Source organism: Xiphias gladius, chromosome 2, assembly GCF_016859285.1.
Source record: "Xiphias gladius isolate SHS-SW01 ecotype Sanya breed wild chromosome 2, ASM1685928v1, whole genome shotgun sequence".
Lineage (NCBI taxonomy): Eukaryota > Metazoa > Chordata > Actinopteri > Istiophoriformes > Xiphiidae > Xiphias > Xiphias gladius.
Genome location: NC_053401.1, coordinates 1,946,959 through 1,962,968, shown reverse-complemented (window position 1 = coordinate 1,962,968; position 16,010 = coordinate 1,946,959). Strand labels below are relative to the sequence as shown.

General features: G+C 40.7%; 1 protein-coding gene across 6 annotated transcripts in view; it reads right to left on the bottom strand.

Moving 5' to 3' along the window:
- mdm1 (Mdm1 nuclear protein) overlaps positions 1–11,566 on the bottom strand; it is a 16,989-nt gene extending 5,423 nt beyond the window's left edge. For 4 of the 6 annotated variants that reach the window (XM_040140943.1, XM_040140971.1, XM_040140953.1 and 1 more), the window contains exons 1-9: positions 11,340–11,566; positions 10,064–10,163; positions 9,068–9,217; positions 8,444–8,653; positions 8,046–8,137; positions 7,804–7,941; positions 6,458–6,619; positions 5,071–5,183; positions 4,900–4,987 (exon numbers count right to left, since the gene is read on the bottom strand). In XM_040140943.1, the coding sequence (XP_039996877.1) occupies positions 4,900–4,987; positions 5,071–5,183; positions 6,458–6,619; positions 7,804–7,941; positions 8,046–8,137; positions 8,444–8,653; positions 9,068–9,217; positions 10,064–10,163; positions 11,340–11,357 (1,071 nt within the window). In that variant the 5' untranslated portion in view covers positions 11,358–11,566. The remainder of the gene's footprint in view (positions 1–4,899; positions 4,988–5,070; positions 5,184–6,457; positions 6,620–7,803; positions 7,942–8,045; positions 8,138–8,443; positions 8,654–9,067; positions 9,218–10,063; positions 10,164–11,339) is intronic. The other 2 variants (XM_040140962.1, XM_040140980.1) reach the window with 2 other exon arrangements.
- Between the last annotated feature and the right edge of the window lie 4,444 nt (positions 11,567–16,010).

The window sequence follows — 16,010 nt, the reverse complement described above, 5'->3', positions numbered from 1 at the left end:
AAAAAAATCTATTTAATTTTAACAGAAGAGCTGGAAGTTGTACTTAATTCTACAGTTTTTCATAAACTATATCTTTGGATTTACTCAATTGTGTCTACACTGTGGTGGAATCAAAATGTAATCAAAAAAGAAAGACAGAGAAGAAAACAAACAAACAAAAATTACAACAGCAAAACGAAATGTTTAGCAATGGCAGTGTTGCCGCATTTTAAACAGCTGGTAATGATGTGAAAGTGTGAAATCTGTCAGTTTTATAACTTCTTTTCTCTGTCAAAACATATTCAATTGTCAACAGCTGTCAACCTGACAGGAATGGAAGTAGGCAAAGGACTTGGATGGATTACTGAACAGGCCTACAGGGCACAGACCCTGGGGCCCAGGAGCCCAGGGGCCCAGGGGCCCAGGGGCCCAGAGTCATGAGAAATGATAGAAAGGTTTGTGCGATCGCGCCTGGTTTTATTTGAGTGGTCTAGTCGTTCTGCCTTCGTCTAATCAAAGCCAGTTAAAATTTAAGGGCAAATCATTAAATTATACACCCATCGACTCTGCCTTAACCATGTCATTTGTCTGAGTTGCAACCACTACGACACAGATCCTGGTAAACCTGACCCTGACCCCAGTCAAAACCCCGGATAACCCCGGCCCTGTTTTCAAAGCTAACCTCAGCCTGTCCATAACCTAAACCTCAACCCCTACGTGAAGTGTAAGCCGAATGACAGCAACTCTGAGTCTGTGAAGGTTTTATTATTTCCTCCTGACAGGCAGCTCATGCTGTCAGCTGACAGCTTCCTTCCACATAATGAAACCCTTCACAGACCAAACTCACCACAGGATGGAAAGTTAATCGGACGGTTACAGATCGCCCACAGATTCATTGATTTCTGACTGAGTTTCATTTAGTGGTTTATTTAGAGGCGATCGCGTATTATAAAAGAAGCTGCAGCATCAGTAGGCGTGCAGATGCATTCCAAGAATAAACAGTTATTGAAATTGGAAACTATTTTTTTAATGTTTCAGTAATGGCTCTCTTCAGGTGTCTTATTCGGTTTTAATATTTATTTTTAAGACGTCATGGAAATTTTGCTTGTCATCTGCTGGTTATGCAATGTGATACTTTTGCAGCAAATCAGGCCACATGTGTGATGTCTACTAACAGATGTGTTGTTGACTAACCCTGCCTGGAATCAACATTCTGATTTCCTGACGTCACGTCCTGGCTGAGCTGCGTTCGACCAGCGCCTAAAACTAGGTAAAATCTCTCGTTCAGCATTTCTTTCATGGGCCTTTCTGAAAGAATTAAGCCTATCCCCGGAGTTAACTTTGCATATTCTAAGACAAATCAGCTCCACGCCAGCAGTTACTATAAGAGATTCCAACCTTCATGATTTTAACAAAGTTAAACAGACGTTACCTTGTTACCTTGTTCGTCCATATCTACAAAACGCAACTTCGCTCTCTTTTAAAGTCATTTTTCAGCTTTCTGGTTGTAATCTCTGCCGTCTAGAAACTTCTACAGTGTTCAGTCTCTGTCCAGCTGTTACAGACGAGTCTGAACTAACCACTGACATTCGACTCGCTCATGGACTCGCCTCCTCTGTCGAGCCGTGACGTTTAGCCTACGAACTTCAAGGGCTTATGGGAAATGAACGTTTTTTTAAATATTGGGGGATAAGGTCTGGCTCGCAGTCTGCGTTCCAGTTCATCCCAAAGGTGTTGGATGGGGTTGAAGTTACGATCTGTGCAGGCCAATCGAGTTCTTCCACACCAAACTGGGAGAACCACCAGTAAAAGACTTCCCCAAACTGTTGACACGCAATTGGAACTGCACTACTGTCTATTGTATGCTGAAGCATTGAGATTTCCCTTCACTGGAACCGAGGGACTGAGCCCAAACCAGGACCCACTGCGGCGCTATTTAACAACATGACACACACTGTAAAAGAATTCTTAAAATATTAGGAACGACAACGTAAAACTAACAGTTGTAGAAACTGTTTTTGCTGCACAGCTTCCGGGAATGTACGAAGTTATTTAGTCGATCCATGTGAACATTATGCTGTTTGTCTAAAGTTGTTTGATGTTTTCAGCTGACCTGGTATCAGCTAAAATCTACAGATTTTATGCAGAAAAATCAAAAAGTGTTTCATGTCGCACAAGCAGCTACCCCCTCTTCAACAGCACTTTCAATAAGACTGGTGGGAACATACCTGTGTATGTGTGTGACTAATAGTCTGTTGTTTCCCTGAAATGAAGCTCTGTGGTTTCACCACTGACACTCAGCACTCTGGTTTTCCATCAGCAACACACACAACACACACACACACACACACACACACACACACAGTTTAGCAGGCACACATTGTGCAATTCCCCCAACTAGCACATCAGTGAGACTGATCAAGGACGCAGTGATCAGTCAAATCATCTGTCTTATGGTTCTGAGTCTGCAAGTGGACAAAGTGCTGCTAAGTTTAAACTTCGCTAAAGAAAAGCAAAAGCGGTCGAACCTTCAGTGAAGGCGTTGGCCCACTCAAGGAAAAAAAATGTCGACAAATCCCACGACAAGACCAAAACCAACAATGAATGTATCCTACTAACAAGTACAAGTGCTTATCCCTCTGTGTAACGGAGCTCAGTTGTTGTCCAAAAGTGATTAAAAACATGTCAATGGACCAAACAACATTTTTGGCCAGAAAATACATATTATTTAATTGGATTCACAAAAAAGCCTCGTACTGTAGATCATTGGTTGGGGCTAATTCTTAGGGGATTTCCAATGGAGAGGCTAAACGGAAATAACAACAGCTTCATGGGTTTATGGCGGCCTCTGATAGACCACTTGCCCAGAGATCTAAGCTATGTCATCCAAAGGGGAAAGGATTGGATTGAAGGGCTCCAGGTTTATTTTTCTCTATACAGCAGAAACTGAGCGATAGACAGGATGAATGCGTCTTAACAGTGCAAAGAAGTGCTAGTTAACGTATACAAGTGGATCTATGCATTGATCTGTTTTTTTAGTTTTGTTTATTTCCCTTTGTTTTATCTTTCACTTTTACAGTATTTTTGTTTCTTCTCCTTAGCTCAGGCCCAGGATCTATATTGAAACGATGTACCACTATTGTGATGCAAAATAATGAAAATTAAAACCTGAAAATACTAGAGCACGAAATGTGGATTAATCCGCCACTGAAAATAGTCCCAAACAGATGCACCATTTCCTCTTGTTAGGTTGATAAAACTACAGTGAGCAGCTGTTCTAGGAAAATTACTGAGGCCTTTTTAAAAAAAATAAAACTATATATTTGCGAGGCGTTTTTAAAGATTTATGTTTTCAGCAGGAACCAGTGGACTTGGAGCAGAGAGACGGACTAACACTCATGGTCACTGATGTTTGTCTGACTGACTTTTTAAGTCCCTAGAATACTCTGACTCTGTAAACTGTGCCGAGGATGGTCCAACACAGAAACGTTTGCTTTTTTGTCACCTTTTGCACATGTAGTAAACTGATTCTTAGTGCATCTGAAGAGTCTACATGACACCTGTCAGTGTGCAGACATTTTGTTATGACACGGGGCTGTTTATCCTGGCAGCGCAAAGCTGACACTACTTCTGAAAAAGCCTGGATTCAAGAGCCCAAACCCTTTTACATTTCTTTCTCATCGTGGGGTTTCCATCTCTGTCCTTTAGCTCTAAACCCAGCTGTCTCATTGATTGACTGGTGACTGTCTTGTTAGCTAAAAAGACATAACATTTTTAACATCAACATAACAACAGCTGTGGAGTTGTTTAAAGGTGGATGTTTTCCCCTGTGATGGAGCTACGCTGGCAGTTTCTACCTGCTTCTGTAAATCAGTAAGATCTCTCATTCACCATTTCTTTCATCATTCTTTTTGAGTCATTTTTCAACTCTCTAGCTGTAATGTCCGCTGTCTTAAAACTTCTACAGCATTCTGTCTGGACTAACCGCCATCCCTCGAATCGACATTATGCCGCGTTCACATTATATCAGCGTTACCGTAATTACTAATTTCCCACTTGAAAATAGCAGTCGCATCAACATCCAGGTCATAATTATGTCTGGAAAAGTCAAATTTTTCTGAAAGCTCTGACAGATCCGACTTGGTGCTAAAGAGTACGGAAGTGCTCCCAAAGTCCATTGTTAAAGGCATTTAGACGCTGAAATTTAATAGACATTGTGATATGTTGAACAAGCATGATATTTTTTAACCCTCACACGTCCAACTCTGCAGTAAAACAACTGCCACTCAACGTTATTACGCTTTGTTCAAATTACACTCCTGTATAGAAGCCATATATGGTGTTTTTAGCAAACAAGTAGCTCGCTAGTTAGTATGACATTCTTTGAAGAAACATGATTAACATTTGTGTCCTTTGTTTTGTTAGTGTTTATTGATTAGAACAGCTGGAACCTCCAGTAATGAGTGAGGAGCAGTAGCACTACAAGACTGACAGGTGCCATCTTGAGTTGTTCGATGATGTGAACGCTGGCAAGTCGTAAACATGTGAACCTTTCCCATCACTACCTTCCCTCCCACATGAAGTGATCGAGGCAGTAGCCCGTGAACCTCTCGGGCTTATGGGAAATGGTGTTTGTTAAAGGCCGCTAAAAACCATAATTATTGTAAAATGATATTCGATTGTTTTTCAAAAAACCACAGCAAGCCACACAACATATTGTTGAGAAAGGCTGTATTTTTAGTTTTTAGCATAGGTACAAATGTCAATTGGATTTTGGATGAGATTTTTTTTACTTCTGGAGCACAACCCAGAAGTTTTGAATTCACGTTTGCTCTCTATAAATGAGTCCAGTAACAAAGCCAGTAACTGACCCCACCCCTCATTATATGACCCCGTCCCCCCATAATACTAAATCCTCACCTGAGGGGCGTCCTCATCCGTGGCTCCACCTTTTTCTGGGATCCTGTAGAGGGGAGAACGAAAGCTGGACTCATACTCTGTCAACATCCTGTCAGACAGACAGACGATTTCATAAACATAATAGATTCATACAACATAGTAACACACATGCTCACACAAAAAGAAACACACCTGTGTCCTCTCTGCACCTGAGGAGGGGAGGTGGTATCGTCGTTCTGTGGGGTGGCGACATCATGTCTGGGGCGGGGCTTATTCTGTGGCTCCCCCATCCTCTTTTTGTTGGTCTGGGGATGAAAAACGCTCAGTCAGGACCTTTGCTGCAAGAATTAAATGACTGCAGGAGCAACAGAAGCATATTGTGATCAGGAATAATAAGAATCATTTTTTTTAAATTAATTTTACAAACAACGGCAAACAAAGCCAAACAACACTAAACCAGAGAGACAACCAGGGCTGCAACCAACAATTGTTCTCAATATCGATTAAGAAAAAGAGAAAATAAATGACGATGATGATTTTTCAACCACTCTTCCTGCAGATCACTTCAGGTTCTGAGATATTTCAGTCCGTCCTGCAAACACAGCAGGTTTAAGATCTACCCACAGATTTTCAGCGGTGTTCAGGTCTGGGGGGGGCCATTCTAAAACCTTCAGCTTGTTTCTCGGAGTGGTTCATGGTGGCTTCTGAGGTCTGCTTTGGATCATTTCCCTGTTGTAGAAGCCAGACTCTTTTCACTTTCACTTTCTTGACTGACTGCAGGAGATCTGCATCCAGAATTTGCTGATATTTACACATATTGATATCTGTGCAATGTTTCCTGGGCCACTGGCTGCCACACTAGCCCAGAACAGAATATTTCCACTACCATGCTTAACAGTTGGTAAAGGGGGGCTAACTAAGTACCGACTAAGTAGGGTGCCCAATTTTTTACACATGCAACAATTAACGTTTAATTTTTTTCCATTTTTTTTAAGTGTAAGAAATAAAACTAGCTAAGCCACCGTTCAATACATGCTCATTAATTTGGAGCCTCAAACAAATGTGTACATCATAGGTGTCTAATTAAACTGTTTGGTCACTAGCCAGCCAATCAGACTAGAGACATTTAGTGGTCATGGTATAAATAAAATGAATTTATTAATGCACACACATTTTAATTTCCTGTGTGCTAACTTACACCAGACCACGAGTGCGTTTAACAACGTGAATTTTTAAAAAAGTAAAACAGGCTGTAAACGGAAATGTAGAAATAGAAGGGTGAACGTAAAAAGGCCATTAAAAGTCCGTTTAAAGAGCTGTCTCCCTCTCACAGCGTGTGCAATGGACTGTTAACCAATCTGACCAGAAGATTACGAGTTCATTCAGCGGAAATGAGGTTCAGTCTACAGTATATGTGAAGTACCAACTCAGACATCCTGAACTGTCATGACAGGAAAAGAGATCTTCAAGTCTCCAAACCTCCATTACCAGGGTGTAGGGAGGGAGGCAGCTGTCACTCACACAGAAATAAGTGTGTGTGGTGGCTAATATACATATCTATATATTTATGTATATATACCATGTGTGTGTGGAACAGTGGGACTCGTTGATGTTCCAGATGTTTCTGAAAGCGGGGTCGGGCGGGGGGGCTCAGACCCTTGAAGCTCCGACGATACTCTGTTTCCATGGAGACGGGGTTTTTCTTAAAGGGAGGGACAGACCTGCTGCTGGAATACAGCGCCTGCAGTGGGTCAAAGGTCTTAATGTGTTACCAGTAAACTCATCAGTGAAGTTTTTCTTCACTAAAGATGAGCGAGCAAACAAACAGTCTACTGCCACCTAGTGGACATGTAACCGGACTGCAGGTCTTTAAACTGCACACTCTGCACTACCCCTGTTAAAGCTGATATATTATACAGTAAAAAGCTTTTTCAAAGTTTTGTTTTAGGTGATTTTCATTATCGATTAATCTGTCGATTATTTGGCGTCGTTTGAGTTACTTGTATATTTTTATTTTTAAAGCTATTCTAGACAAAACTTATTATTTCACAGAGTTCATCATCTTCCAATCACAATCTTAGATCACAGGACGCATATCTGCTGTCTGTTCCTGGCGTACAGACCGAGATGGGAACGAAAGCTTTCACGTTTTCTGCTAAAGCCACTTGGAATGGTTTGAAGAGGGAAATTAAATTGAACAACTAGGTATCCCAGGCTAAACTCAAGGCTACTGTAAACTACAGTATATGGTACACAATTGCTTTACTAATTGTCCCTCTTTTTAGCTCATTTTATTGACAATTGTTTGTTCATTCTCTCTGTTCTTAGCTTATTTGAGCCTTCATACACTGTCACCTGGTTTTTTAATATTGTTTTATTTGTGTGAGTTAAATCAAAGGCAACTGGACTTCTTGTAGGCTCCCGAAGACGCTTCGCCTCTCACCCTAAATCCTCTAATAAGGTCAGTATAAAGGGCAGATACCAATGCAGCGTGTCAGACCAGAGCATTTCCTAGTTAGCACACATGTTGTTGAGTAGTAATTAGTAGTATTGATCAGAACAAAGCTTCTGTTTGTGTTGAGGATGAAAACAGTAACATTTACTTTTAGGTACAATTTTGAAGCATTTTTTAAATTTGGTAGTATTGGTAGCTACTATTTTTTAGTATCTTATCTTCTCAAAAGTCAGTATTAGCAAATCTGTGGTAACATCTGATAGTATTTGGTAGTATCTTACTTGTTCTGTAATTAGTATGAGTTTAAATGATAGAATTTGGTAGTATTTTATACATAGGTGAAATACGTGCTAGTATTTAGTAGTATTTGGAAGTTTTAGCGTACCGTTTCTGCAGTCGGTATGGGTGATTAATGTGTGGTAGTATTTTATAGTACTTAACAGCACAAGTTGTATTTGGTAGCATCTTACCTGTTCTGCAGTCAGTATGGGTGAAGCAGCAGTTGCAGGTTTCTTCCAGCTGAACTGTCTGTGGTACTCTGAACTCTGACCTCCTGACCTTTGACCATACGACCTCAGCCCCGCCCTCCGCCGAAGAGCATGCTCAACCTGCAACACAAGGAAGGAGATCCTGTTCGTCCTATTATTTTCCATTAAGATCTTGTTTTTAAAAACAAAACTAGGTTTTAGGTTTTAGGTTTTAGGCTGCTCACCTCATTGGCCGAGGGCTGCTGTCCATCAGGTGCTGCTGTCAGAGGGCGACTGGGCTGTAATTGGCTGTAAGGCTGGGGGGGGTGGGGCTTTGCTGACCAGACAGAATATTTAAAATCATATTCCTAAAAATAAAGTCACTGAAAATACAATTGAGATTGGTGTAAGAAGATAATGACAGCTGCGCTAACGTCCAGACCGTAAGTATTTGGACAGTTACACTTACGCTTCAGACACAGGCTTTTTAAAAGCTACAGTCTATCTCCCACACAGTTCTTTCTCTACTAATGTAAACCTGCTCAAATTAAAGCTGAGACTTGGCTCTTTAATGCAGTCTCCATTATTTTATTTCAAATTGAATGTACTGAAGCAGTCTGGCCTGTATGTGATGTATATTTACTAGATTTTCCAGCTGTTCTTGGCTCTGCTGATGGTCCAGAGTTTGCAGCACGTTGTGGCCTTTCTGGAGGTCCTTGGTCTGCAGCAGTTCGTGGTCCTACCGGAGTTGCTGTTTGTGCAGGAGATTCAGGTTCTGCTCGAGATTCAGGAGGTACTGGAGGTTCTGGGTCCAGGGAAGACTGCTTCGTGTGGGCTGAGCGACTCCTAGAGGCTGGTAATGAAGAGGTGGAGAAGAAGGAAGGTTCTAACATGCTAACCTGCTAAATGGCAGCTTTTTTGCCGTCTTAAGCCAATTTAATTCATGTTAACAAAGTAACATTAGACATGCCAAACATATTTTAACATACTGACAATCGTAGCTATAATCATAAGCATGTTAACACAGAAACGTACTTTTTTTTACAACATGCTTTAGGATCTGACAGATTTGTTTTTTTTAAGAATTGCGACCAAAATACATACTGACTGGGACAGTTTACAGCTGAAAATCAACTAATAGACAAATGACAGTATGTAATGGTGACAGCGTTTCTTAAGTACCACAAGCCCAGTTTGCCATTTCTGTCCTGCAGTTTCTTGTTACATATACGGCATTATATGTATTTTGTCAGCATGGACGGCCTACCAGCAGAGGGCACTTTTCTGTGAGCATGGACAGTCTGTTCAGCCAGGGAGCGCTGTGGATCTGATGGACAGAGCAGAGAAGTGCAGGACTGAGCAAGGCCACCAAGACCGAGCCTCTTCCGACGCTGGAGACCTGGTTCTCTGGTGATACCTGAGAGACATATGTCAAAGAAACAGGCTTTCATTTTAGAATTTTAGAGTAATAATGATCACATTCTTTGTTTTTCTCTTCTTTTTTTTTTAATTTTTTTTAAATCAGCCCTGATATTTGTGAATGAAGATTTTATGCATTGAGGGGTTCAACAAACGTCTCAGTCCCTCTCCACTCAAAAATATGTTTGGTCAATGTTACTCCTCTTGCTACTCTCTTTGACCCTAGATGTTTTCAAATTCATCTGCTAAAAGTAGGAATTTTCTCTCTGCTCACCTAAAATCTGAGTTTGAGGCATGATTTGTGACATCAATACTGGTTAAGAAGCCAATCCTGGTCCATCAGGCATCTTACACAAGTGTGATGTGGAAACTTAAAGCCGGCATTGCACATACTGTACATTGAGATGTGGTGTGGGTAGTAGTAGTTAAACTTTTGAAAATAAAAAAATTGGATATTCATACATTCTGGGTTTTTTTAATGATGGAGGAAACATAGATGTAATTTTGAGAATTTCTAACTAGGTAATTGAACTTTGTTATGGAAAAACCACATAAGACACAAATTATTATTCAAAGCAGACTATTTTTATAAATCTTCAAACATGCCTGAAGGGGATCTTTAAATTTTTATCGGAAGCATGAGCAATTTGATTTCAGAGCTATAGCTTTAAAAATCTGACTCAATTAAAGAATCAATTTAACTGAGAGGAGAGTATTTGATGGTGGTGCACAAGGAAGTGCAGTAAATTTGACAATTTTAAGATGATAAAATTTTATTAAGAATGTATCTGCAGCATTTTCAGACTTCAGTTTGTCCGCTCAGAGCTCAAAGCAGGGTTCTCACCCATCTGGTCGGAGCGAAGGCCAGCCAATGGGGCGCAGCACTGAGGAGACACACTCCTGGACCTGGAAACCCCGTAGCTCTTCTGGTATTCACTCTGACACTGAAACAAGTGCAAAAAACACACAAAGATAGTAGTGTTCGGTGGATCTTCATAAATCCAAGTTGTGTGACCAAACATTGTTCAAATAAAACTATGTGTTAACCAGAAAATGTGCTCAGTAGAGCGCAGACCTCCGCCAAGGCCAGTGTCAAACAACATACACCAGACTTCAGAGGGAAAAGAAATCAAATTCATAGTAAATGCTACAGATCTGCCCCAAAATTTAATGGATTCCCATCCCTTCACCAAGATCATTCCTGCAAACAAACAGACGAACGGGTGATCACATAACCTCCGTGGCTGAGTTAATAAAATGATGCACAAGAAATATAGAATACTTGACTTATTGAAATGGTGAAGCCATAAAAAAAGCAAAGAATCTTAGGTTTGAATGTTTGACTTATTGTAAGCATCATTTAACTTCAGTGAGATGATCAAACAAGTTGATACAGAGTTTACACAGTGTACACACTCTATGACATAGGTTAGAGAATCATTTTGTCTTGAATTGAAAAGGAAACTCAGGGTAAAATCACGAGTTCAATATTTCTACTTTGAACTCATGACAGCCTTGCCGATAAAAAAAAAAATTCTTTAATTGGGAAAATGAAACATGAAATTCTGATTTTATCTTAATTTTACTCTATTTTATTTGCCTTTTTATTCAGTATTAATCCCTATTTTATAATTTCTTTTATTTTACATCTCTGGATTGGTTTTATCTTTTTAGGACTTGGCACTTTGTAACTTGACTTTTAAAAACTGCTCTAGAAATAAAGATTATTATTATTATTTATGTGAAAAGGCTGTTGCAACACAGCAATTTTCCATTGGGATTAATAAAGCACTCCATCTGTCTATCTACTATATGTCTCTCTCTATCTGCCTGTCTGTCTGTCTGTCTATGTATGTATGTATGTATGTACCTGTCTGACTGCCTGGATTATTTGACTGCATCAGATTTAATCTCATTGATCCTGACTCTGCAGTCTCGGGCCTGATTTCGTCCGGCAACCTGGGACCAGACCGGTTCACTAAAACTGAAACTGTCGGTAATTTAGTTTGAACCATGTTACAAATATCTCAGTTAGCGAGTTAGCCGTCAGGTGGCTACGTTCGTTGGCATCAGTTTGTTTGGCTAACCTGTTGCTAATGCTAACACCTGCCGTCGTTTACCTTGAAGCGGACAGTCATGGCGCTCTCACCGCTGACCAAACGCGATGAGTTATTACGGGTCCCGGCGAGTTTAGTTACCTGGCTGGTTTAATAACGCACGACTAGTTATTAAACCGGTTAACGCCAGCGCGCTAACCGGCGGCTAAGATCCTGCTCAGCTTCAGGCGCTGCCACCGTTGCCATGGCAGCTCAGCGTCATGCGCAGGCGCGTCAGCAACAAAACGGTTGACCGACAAGCGACGCCCGCTTCTTCTTCTTCTTCTTCTTCTTCTTCTTCTTCTTCTGAGGTAAATTATTGGCGGTTGCCAAACAATAATTTGATGCCTTACCGCCATCTACCGGTGTGGAGCGGGGGTCACAATGTCTAGTATTTACAGTATTACGAAAAAAAACCCTCAAATCTAATCAAGGCCAAGAAACTGAGAAGGGATTGGATGAGACTCATTCCCTGAGTTCTTCTGTAGAATATCTATTCGATCAAAGTGCACTTCAGTCTTTCTGAGGTTTTGAATCGCAGGCTTTCTTTCTGCCTCGTGTTTCTGACAGTGTTCCTCCTGCCCACAGTGGTCACATCTGCCTGTGTTATGTTTACCTCTTTTGAACTGCCTACCGTTTAGTCCGGCGTGTCCAGATCTGAGTCTCGGCATTATTGCCTCATCTCTCATTCATCCCTCTTTCCTCTGAACTCTGTGAATCATCGTCCTTTCCTCTCTTGCTCCGCGCTGCTTTTGCCAGCTTTCCCCCCGTCTCTGCTTCCTAATGCTCCCGATCTCTGTCCTGCTGAAGCTACTTGCCACATCAATGTTATTATTTTTTTTATGGCCCCCCTTTGCAACCGTATCCGCCATTTCATTTCCTTTGATGCCGATACGTGCCGAAGAATATTACTGCAATACCCATCATCTGAATCCCGTGTACCGTTTGTTGTGCCTCTAGTAAAATGCCTGCTCTGCCGTCTGAGTGACTGTGCTCTAAACTGGCTGGGGATGATCTTGAGTCCGAGCAAAGGACTGCTCTCGATGGTCTGGGATCCTCTATCCACTGCCCTGCTGATAATATTAGAAGCTTTTCTCCTGTGTGAAGGGATAGCCCCCCCCACACACACTGATCCTTTTCCCTTTACTTTGATATGAAAAACGCTGGAACAACAAACGCTGCTCCTATCTTATGAACTAAAGTCTCCGATGCGTGTGCGTAGATCTGGACGTAACTGTGGTAAGCAAGAATGTACGGTATTGTACGGTAATGTACGGTGCCTGTGCGGTACGTGAATTGTAAATAAACTCCTCATCCTCGTTCTTCTTTTTCCAGTAGTCTAACATCTCCTGTGGCGTCGGTAACGGTTTCATGGAGCTACTCCAAGTTCTGTTGCTTTCTGTGTCACTGTCACTGCTTAAATTTATCTCTCTATATATGGAATCTATATATCATATATATGGAGAGTTGCTTATTTGCTGCTAAACGCTCCACCACGCTCACCGGCCGGTCTCCGCCTGGGTCTGTCTGCTGTCTTGCTGCTGGGCAGGTGGTGGACGGTGGCTCTTTCCAGCCGTTTCCCTGAGAAAGCGCCGGCCTGCTGCGGCCCAACCGGAGCGGTGAACGGATAAACACTGAGCTGAAACGCGCTGTAAAGCTCCGTGAAGCCGAGCGGAGCTGATCAGCTGACGGGTCTCTGGAGGTCCATCATCACCACAGGCTCCTGGACACTGAACAGTGTTTTTTCACATTGTCACTTCAAACGCTGGCATCACGGAACCGTTGATCACGGCTGCTTCAAGTCGAGGTCCACTTGCTTGGGGGTGGGAAGCACCACAAAATTTGGTTTTGAGTAATCCCGGGACCAGAATCACCACTATAGACTGATGGATTGATTGATTGATTGATTGATTGAGAGATATGGGGAAATATGTGTCATGATTTACGAGGTAAACCTCTACATATACTTCTGGCTCTGCAGTGTCAGTTTTGATCATTCTTTTTAAAATGTATTGTCATATGCTGGTTTACATTAATTGTGCATAACTATAAATCTGTATTTTGAATATACTACATTTATTATGTCAGATTGATCTGGAATATTGGGAAACTTTACAATTTTTTTACACTTAAATTTTAGTTATACATATTGATCTAGGGAAACTTACTACATACTGTAAAGTTCAACTTTTATTACTATATAAATATTATTATTGTTGTATCACATAAATTATATTATTATGATATTTTTCTGTATCCTTTTCGTATCTAAATCTCCGTCCTGTTTATTGTGCTGCTCTAATGCTAAATTTCCCTCCAATGAAGTTCTTTATATTTTTTCTTTGACATTTTTTCCACATAAAATACATATAAATTAAATATATAGAAATATGAAATTTGAAAAGAAATTAAAAGTCTATCTGTCTATCAAATGACTCCACATTGCAGTTTGCTGTTACAAAATTGCACCACTTTTATTCATTTAAGGCTTTTTAGTTTTTACTTTACATTTGGCTTCACCCCCCCACCACCCCACCCCCCACCCCCCCGTCGACACCCGCCTCCCCATCCCTGTCCCCTACCTCCCGCTGCTGCTCTGGGTTTCTGTACTGGAAGAAACCAGTTCAGACCGATTTTATACCAGTTTTCGAAACTCCCTACAGCTGAACCGAAATGGGATTTTAACCTGATACTTCACTGGCTGAACTGGTTTCTTTTACATTTCACTGGTCATCATGCCATACAGAGAAAAAAGAAGCAGATTTATTTCAGTAATGTAAAATAATTTCTTCTTGTTGTGAATGAATCATTCCAGTTGGCTGCAGCTGCAGTCGTCTCTTCGATGCCACGTCTTCATATTAAAGGAACAGTCTGACATTTTGAGAATCCTTTTGTTTGTCATTTTACAGAGGCTCTGATGAGAAGATCGTAATCAGTTTAATCTGAGTCCAGTACAGAGATAGGTCCACAATGTGTTTAGCCCAGCTTAGCACAAAGACTAGAAGCAGAGCAAACCTGCTTATTTTAGGTCCCCCTATTTAGCATTTACCAGCCGTATATAAACATGTAATAAAGAGTTTATAAAACACTATGGTGTAGCTGTATGCAGATATAAGGACATTTTAAGTGCTTTTTAGTAATTTCTAGCAATTTTAACATCTCCTACGAGGACATATTTTATAGTATTTCACCTGTCTTTTACTACATTGTCATTCACTATCGGGTTACACACCAGCCTATACTTAGGGGAGTCCACAGGAGGAGTTATATGTGCTGACAAATACATAAATAAACAATTATAGCTGCTTACAACTGCATTCTAGTATTTTTATAAACCGTTTATTAAACGTAAAGCCTAGCTCGATCAAAAGGGACAAACCATGCCTTTTAACAACCCCGGTTTACCACAGCTGTTAAGGCCTCAGTATGCTTCAGAAGAAGTGCTTGTCAGATTGTCTAACAGTGTCTCTTTTCATCAGCAGAGTCGGGGGGGGGGCCGCATCTGACAGTTTTTGTAACCCTCCGACAGTCGTGCCCATTTTTAGGCGATTATATTTAAGCTCTAGCAAAAGTCCAGGACAAAAAGTATCTGATCACAGAGTTTGGCCCGAGCTGTCAAACACTACGTTTCTAGAGGTTGCATGAAATGACGAATGCTACTGCAGCCTCTGTGACTCTGGATGCCAGAAAGGTCTGATTGCAGCCACGGCCAGGTCTGCATCTGACGGGCCGCGCTGTCTGAGAGCACAGGTGGGACATGCCCACGCTTTCAGCAGCCACTGTGCCAAACGGGCATCGTCATCACGGGAGCCATCATAACACAAAACTGTGTCTGGGACTGTGTCATCCACTGGGTAAAAATCTGGAAACATTTCACTTCGACCCCACCTATTTAGCATTTATAAACACACACGTTCAATCAAAGTTTATAATGCACTCTAGAGTGCGTTACAAAGGACTTTGTACAAAGTTATGAATGCTGATATATATAAGGATGTATTAGGACATTTTAAAGTCTTCATCAATCTAATTGTCAACAACTCCTCCTGTGACGGATTCATAACTTCTTAATGAATGAATGATAACAACATATAACACAGCTGTGATCAAATGGGCTAAAATGTATAATATGAAGTCTCTCTTCTATGAAAAATGAATTATCATTCTGTTTATATTTATTAATGGGGTATTTATATATTCATAAATTCACTGATGAAGGCCTGGAGATGCAGCTGAAAGCTAGTCAGTTGTTTAGTTTTTTTTTTTCATTTTTGGCAAATTATTATTTCCAAGGCGAAGATTAAACCACGATGTCATTGGTTCATAACATATTTATGAACAATTTTAAACAATTTGCACTCGCTTAGAAACCGTTACTTAATACAGTGATAAAATTATAAATCATTAAATATTACTGCTATGTTGTACTGGGTTATCAATCATTCATTAACTGTTTATGCAGCAGTTTTGGAAACTTTGTATAAAGTTATAAATGTTGATAAATGGACTGTTTCTCTTCACAATGACATTATGATTTGTTATAAACCATCTAGTCAGTGGTTGTATATTGCTTATAAATGCTAAAAGGGGCAGGTTTAAAGAAAGTGTACCGGAAAACCTTTGCATTTGCCAAACGATTTTTTTTTTCTTTTTTCCTCTCTTGTAAAACCAGAAAATAAAGATGTGTGAAAACAC